General features: G+C 53.9%; 1 protein-coding gene across 1 annotated transcript; it reads left to right on the top strand.

Annotated features, from left to right (window-relative positions):
• Window positions 1–1,417: 1,417 nt before the first annotated feature.
• zbtb4 (zinc finger and BTB domain containing 4) lies at window positions 1,418–6,625 on the top strand (the record flags this gene model as incomplete). The annotated part of the gene is made up of 1 exon (XM_080023163.1): window positions 1,418–6,625. The coding sequence occupies one exon, from the start codon at window positions 1,418–1,420 to the stop codon at window positions 6,623–6,625; it is 5,208 nt and encodes a 1,735-aa protein (XP_079879289.1).
• Between the last annotated feature and the right edge of the window lie 672 nt (window positions 6,626–7,297).

Here is a 7,297-nt window from a genome sequence, read left to right as displayed (position 1 = left end):
GCCTTCCTGGCTGCCTTGCTGCTTGAAAACACTGGCAGAAAAAGCATGACTGGGGATTTTTTTCTCTTTCTCGTCGCATCATTATCGGCCTTGCGCCGTCTCTGTGCGCTTCGAAAATCCACGGACTCCCACCGCCGAGAACAACCGCTTCAACCGTTTTCGATCAGTTATAACAGTTAGAATTGCGCGTCACGGATGAATCTGGAGCGAGCGTATGCATGAATAAATTGCGTGCGCATGGGGGGTGGGGGGGCTGCATCCGATGGCGGTTGAATTAGAATTGAAATGGGAAGTGCCCGTCGCTCATCCTCTCAAGCTTAGCTGCGACTGTACAGGATGCAGAGGGCGGAAAAACACCCCTTCCCTGCACACATGCACCCTCCCTCCTTCCCTCTTTCTCTTGCCTCTCCTCTTCCCGTCTTTGCTTTCCCCTCTCTCTCTCTCTCTCTCTCTCTCTCTCTCTCTCTCTCTCTCGACTTCACCAAGAACCGGTTTGAGTCAGGTCCGGCCGATACTAGCCGCTGCTAGGAATGGCTAACGAGGTTGTGATCTAAACCCCCCTCCCCTCACTACGCTGTAGGAGCAGGAGAGTGGGAATATTTCAGCATGTGCCAGGGCCACGGATGCGAGTCAACACTATTCTGGGGGAATCTTGATTAACTCTGAATGCTTTCCAATTAGGCAAGGGGGAATGTTGTGTCACAGCCGAGGGAGATGGATCTCCGGAATGCCTTTCTGAAGTCTTGGCTGGGGCAGGCTGAAATCTAAACCAGCGCTGCCGCGGATTCATTCCTCACCCCTACCCTCTTCCTCCGACTGCTTACCGCTCCAAGCTGAGCTTCTGGAGCTCAGGATTGCCGGGGCATTTGGGTTTCTTTTCCGTCGCTCAAATGTGTTCTGCCAGCGCCATGACCGCGATTACAAGAGCTCTCGGTATATTGGTTGCTTTTTGTTTTATGTCATGTGCTTTTCTGTGCTGAAGTCGGGTTAGTAATCTCAGTCTCTCTTCCATGTCTATTTCAGATTTTGGAGGCTGGTCATGGTGTCCGGTGAGAAGGTGTGGGACCCCCTCCATGCGGGCCTGCTTCAGTCACGTCTGAGCGAGCAGCAGCCGGCCCCAGAGCTTTCACCACTCTGCGACCTTGCACGCATCGCAATCCAGGACGACGCGTGTAACTGGAAACAGCGGTTGCCACCTCTGTCTTCCCAGCCGCTGACAGTGCTGGCTACAGAAACTCCTCATCTAGCGCAGACCTCCATTTCCGGAACAACAGTAACTGCGCGACTGCCGGACAATTTTTGCCCCACCCGCTGTGGCTCCAGCGGGGCCAGAGGATTAAACGGGCCGAGACATTGTCTGAGAGCAGTCTCTCGGTCTGAGGCAGAGGAGGAGGACGCCGGGGCTGAGTGGTGGGAGATGAAGGGTAAAAGCAGACAGGGAGGACGGGGGGAGGCCATGATGGCGGACCGGCTGGAGGACATGGCCGACGGACCCAAGAATGCTAAAATAACCCTCAGCTTCCCACTTAGTGCTGCCCCCCTGCCTTCCTCTCTCACCTCTCAAAACCACTGTCGCAGTTCATCATCGTCCTGTCCGTCTCCGCACCGCCGACGGCCATCATCCAGCTCCAAGGGCTCAGACGACGGCTCACTCTGGAAACTGGATGCCACCATGGACATAAAGCACAGACCATTTAAGCCCCCCAGGCACGACAGCTCTCCGTCCTCCTCACCCTCCTCCTCTTCATCGCCAATGACTGTTAATACATTCATCAGAAAGGATATCAAATCTCCCCCACCTCTGAAGTGCTCCAAAGTCAATCCAGAGACTAATTTAAACAGGTTCCCCCCCAGGCTGTCCAGTGTGTCTGTAGGGGGCTGTTATGCAGGGGATGGGTGGGATGAGAGACACAGAGGGACCAATGGAACAATCTCACCCTCCCAGACTGCTCAGATCCTCTTTAACCTGGGCACGTCGACATATCAGGGCCACAGAGGCAGGGACACAGATAGGAAGGAGAAATCAACAGGAAGGACAGGTGGGAGGGTACAAAGCCCCCACGGACTCAACCTTCAGCCGCCCACCTTCCAACTCCCTCCTCCACCGCCCCCCCCTCCCCTTACCCCTTCCGAGGCTCTTTCCGCCCCTCACCACCCGTCCTTGCTTTCCCCAGAGGACGGCCCGAAGCCCGAGCTAATATGCGGTGTATGCCACCGGCTCTTCAGCTCAGCCTCATCACTGACGGTTCACATGCGGCTGCATCGTGGCAGCAGGGCTCTCAGCTGCCGCTATTGTGACAAAGCCTTCATTCACAGCAAAAGACTACAGTCCCACGAGGCCTCCTGCAGGGCCCCAGGCCTACCCTCTAGCAGCCGGGGACCTCCCTCCCTCTCTGTCCAGCCAAAGGAAGAGCCACTGGAGGAGGGGGAAGTAAGGGTGGAGGGGGGAGTGATTGTGGAAACAGCGGGCACTAAAGATGGCAGCAAGGCACGGCCAGGGAAGAAGGCACGGAGCCTCCTGGCAAGCATCCAAGGCGATGATGCCGCAGCCTCTGAACTGCTTGGCGGCGATGAGAACCATTTTGTGAAGGTGGTGGATGGCAATGTCATTTACTTCTGCTCGGTGTGCGAGCGGTCTTACATGACCCTGTCCAGCCTCAAGCGTCACTCCAATGTACACTCATGGCGTCGCAAGTACCCCTGTCATTTCTGTGACAAGGTCTTCGCCCTGGCTGAATACCGGACAAAGCATGAGGTGTGGCACACAGGTGAGCGCCGCTACCAATGCATCTTTTGCTGGGACGCCTTTGCCACCTACTACAACCTCAAAACACACCAGAAGACCATCCATGGCATAAACCCTAGCCTCATATCCAGCGAAAAGACAGCAAATGGTGGCTACAAGCAGAAAGTTAATGCCCTAAAGCTTTACCGTCTTCTACCCATGCGCTCCCAGAAGAGACCCTACAAGACATACAGTGATGGTCTCTCTAATGGCGTACTTCTGCCCCCAGATGAGCAACCCTCCCTCACCCTGCCTCTGGGCCTGGACTGTGCCCTAGGCCCTGGAGACCTCCAAAGCCTCATCAGTGGCGCTGCTGTGAAGCCTGACCCAGATGACTTCCCCAATGGCTTTCCCGTTTCTATGGCCATAGAGCACAGGGATCTCTCCACACTAGCGCCCCACCTGCAAACTGATATGCCTCAAGTGAAAAAATGTGATAGTGAGACCCCAGAGCTAGAGCAGAGAAACGACAGTGGCAGCTTCAAAGTGTCTACTGGCAGCAAAACCAAAACGGCCAAAAGCAGTCAAAATACAGACACGAGTGTGTCTTCTGTGATCATGTATGGCCATACAAAACCCTCTGTTATAGTCCATGGAACGGGAATGTCCTCTTCTGTCATTGTTCATAGCAAACAGGTCACCCCTGGGAACGGTAAAAGGCTGCTCAGAAGCCCCTCCCCCGAGAGTAGTGACAGTCACACATCCCACAAAGCCAGGTCAAAAAAGCAAAGAGAGAATATAGAAAGGTGTAGAAAGAGGTCGAGAGACAGCTCAGACACCACAGAGGATGGATCGCGAGGCAGACAGGAAACAGAGGTATGCAAGTCCCATCACAAATCACGCAAATTCCACAGTAAGAGTGACATTTCAACTGCCAAGCATTTATCAGCAGTCGTAGGGCCACAGGTCAAAGGGGCAGGTCCACTGTGCCAGATCACTGTACGTATTGGTGAAGAGGCAATCGTCAAACGCAGCATCTCTGAAACCGACCTCAGAAGAGACAAGAGCCACTCTCCTCCAAAAAACAAGCGGACTGAAATGTCTGCGCGGGACACCAAGGAGTCTCGTCACTCCCACCACCATCACCACAGACACCAACAACGTACTCACCGCAGTGCCAGCCTGGGAACTGAGGAGGAGAGGAATGGAGAGGGCATGAGCAGTGAGGAGGAGGTTAAGAAAAAGATTTCAAAATCTCCCGCTGAGGTGAGGGAGTATTACTTCCGCCAGGAAGTGCGTGAGCAAGGTGAGAGTGACGATGATGCGGAGGACAATTTGTGGCGGCCTTACTACTCCTACAAGCCTAAAAGAAAGGCCCAAGCACATTTGCAGAGGGCCAAAAGTTGGCAGAGGAAGGTGCAGTACAAACGTTCCCTCCGTCTGATGAGGAGAGCAGAGAGGCTGATGAAACACGCCAGCAAAGAGACAGACAAACCACCGGATGAGAAAGAGGGTGGGAAGGTGGAGGAGGCGGGTGGGGAAGAGTTCGAGGGTGATAAGCTAGAGGGAGTAGAAGCTGAAAAAATGTCCAAAGGTGACTCTGAGAAAGAGGAGAAAATTGAAGAGTATTCCTCCTTCCCCTCTAAGCAGAAAAACAAAGAGGTGAAAGAACAGACTGGGTCTTCCAGCCCTCCTCCAAAACCTCTTCTGTCTACCTCAGGAGCTTTTCCGGGCGTCAAACGGAGACCCTGGAGCAATGGGGATGCAGCCGAGTGCGGTACATGTGGCCGCTGGTTCTCTAGTGCCAGAAAGCGAGACAAACACGAACTGAGTCACCTGCTGGAGTTTGTTTGCCTTTTCTGCAGAGCCACATTCCCCTCCAGAGACAAATTGGAGGATCACCAGAGATCGCAGCATCCCAAACCAAACGAAACTTCCTCTTTGCCACCAAAAGTGGGACTTCAAGAAAGGGGGGAAGGGGTGGGCATCCGGGCTGTGACAGATGTTGCAAGGGAGGAGGAGGCAAAAGAGGGACAGGTGGGCGTGTTAGTGAGGAGAAATTCCAGTCCAAGTCGTCTAAGCCGGAGAGCTCTGGCTAGACACACCTGTCCGCAGTGTCACAAGGTTTGCAAGACATCTTCAGCACTAACCCGTCATATCCGACGCCATGAGCTGAGCAGCTCTCCAGAGAGAGAGGAGATTACATCAGAGCCAAAAGCAGCAGAGACAGTGGTCAGTGCTGTCAGCAAAGACCCAGAGACTGAAAAGGGACGGGTTCATACAGTTCAGTCCGTGTCAGTTATTAGTTATACTACAGTTGACCCATCCAGTGAGGACTGTTTACCATCACAACATTGTGAAAGCCATCCTGGTGAATTGAAAAAGGAGCAGCGCATATCAGAATCAACTGACAAACCCAAGTTCACCGAACTCAAACCTCCACTTCCTGAGAGAGATCCTACCCCACAAACAACAAAGTCTTTACTAGACAGCCCGGTAAACCTTAGACCTAGCAAACTTGAAATCAACCCTGCCGCACTCTCCACTCTACAGAGTGTGCTCGTGATGAACGGATCTGAATGTCTGGACTACCGCACTGCAAGGAAGAAGAATCTTGACGGTCAGATCCACAGAGCACCCAGCCCAACATGTGTCACAGCACCTGCTAACACCTCTCCAAACGTGCCAATGACCTCACAGACAAGAATAACCGCCACCACTCCTCCTGTTTCCATGACAACAGCTCCCCCTCCCGAGCTGGGATTATTGAAACGAGAAGGGGTCATTATAGATAGAGAGAGGCAAGGAGGGAATGGTATATTTCTTCATGCAAGTTATCAGGAGGCGCCTTCGATTCACAACCTCAGAGTCCCAGCCATGTCGAGGAGCCCCTCTCCTAACGAAGCACAAGACCTGACCATGTCCTCCATTTTAGCCAGGGAGAGGGAGATGGAGAGACAAAGAGAGAGAGAGATGAAGAGGCAAAAAGAGAGAGAACGGGAGACGGAGAGACAGAGAGATAGAGAAAGGGAGAGTATAAAACAATTGGAGAAAGGGAAGGAAATGGAGAGTATAGAGAAAATAAATGGTTTGGCCCAGCTGCCACAGGAGGGGGTGCCCCTCCTAGTCCCTAAAGAGGAACCCCTAAGCCCAGCACCCTCCCCCCGGCATATCCAGCCTCAAACCACTGTTAATGTACCCCCCTCACCCAGGTGCACTCCGAAATCCCCTTGCCGGTCACCCCATGCTGTGGACCTTTTAGCTCAAGTCAACCGCCCGGCTCACCAGCTCTCACAAGGCATTGACAGGCCCCTGCTGCCCTCTGGGGCAGCTGGTGTCAGCGACCGTCCCTCTGCTCACGCCCTGCTTCTCCCCCGAGCCCCTCCGCCGCCTGAGCCACTGCACCAGGGGACCCCTCCTTCCAGGGATGACCGAGAGGGCGTGGCCAACTCCGTGGGCTACCCCATCCAGGATTTCCCTCTACCCCTCATCGCGCAGGGCAGCTACCGCTCGGGTAAGAGGCAGGAGGAGAACTTGCTCTCCTCCTATCCGGCGGCAGCTCTTCCATTCGGTCCCCTGGGGAAGGTGATGGTTCCTAATGGCGGGGACCTGGCCAAGCTGCCCTTCTACCCCGACCCCTACCAGCTGCTCTACGGCCCGCAGTTGCTGGCCTACCCCTACAACCTGGCTGCTCTTCCTGTTGCGCTCAACATGATGGCTCCCGGGGGAGATAAGGTGGAGCCCCTGCCTTTCCTGCCTGCCATCTTCAACTATGCAGCCGCAGCTGGGCCCTACATGGGTGCCGCAACTCACCCCCTCGTGGCCAATCCCAGCCTGTACAGCAACAGTGGTGGCAGTGGAAGGAAGCAGCGGGATGGCGGCGGTGGCAGCAAACCGTAGGACATCAAAAGAACTAAAGCTGAGGAATACATATTTGAAGGGAGGGGGTGGTAGTAGTGGCGTGGCCTGGCCTGGCCTGCTGTGGATGAGGACGGGGGTGTTTCCCGAGCTTACTGGGTTACTGAGCACGTGCAACACAGCCCCCCCCCCACCCCTCCCGCCTGTCTATTGTTCAGTAGACATCAGAGCAAGGCATGAAATCAAGAGGAAGGCTAGAGGAGAGGAGAGGGAGAAACTATCCGGGGAGGAGAGTTGGATATTCCACTGCGAGATACCGTTGCCTCCCCCCCACCTTCCCTCCTCTTAACCTTTGTGTTTCTCCTGTCGCGCTGTAGTGTGTCGTAGTTCTAGAGCTTGATTAATCTTCCTCTATGACTCATTATGATATAATCTATACTATAAGAATAAGAACTGCTAACAGGGTGTATATTGTGTGAAAAATAAGTTCAGTCTGCTTCCCTTTATAGTGGCTGCATAGCGAGGATAAGCGCTCTTCCGGGAAAGCTTGCGTGGGCATGGATGAGGGATGGGATCTAAAGAGTCCTTAGTCACCAGCTGGTGGTAGGGTATCAAACAACACAAATATTGTATGCGTGTACATGTGTGCAAGCTAATGTGTGAGTCATCAAACTGTATGTACAAGTTGTGTGTGAGTACGTACATGCACAGTGT

This window comes from Zeus faber (assembly GCF_960531495.2).
Source record: "Zeus faber genome assembly, chromosome: 22".
NCBI lineage: Eukaryota > Metazoa > Chordata > Actinopteri > Zeiformes > Zeidae > Zeus > Zeus faber.
The sequence above is the reverse complement of the archived record's forward strand: the minus strand, read 5'-3'. Positions and strand labels throughout refer to the sequence as shown.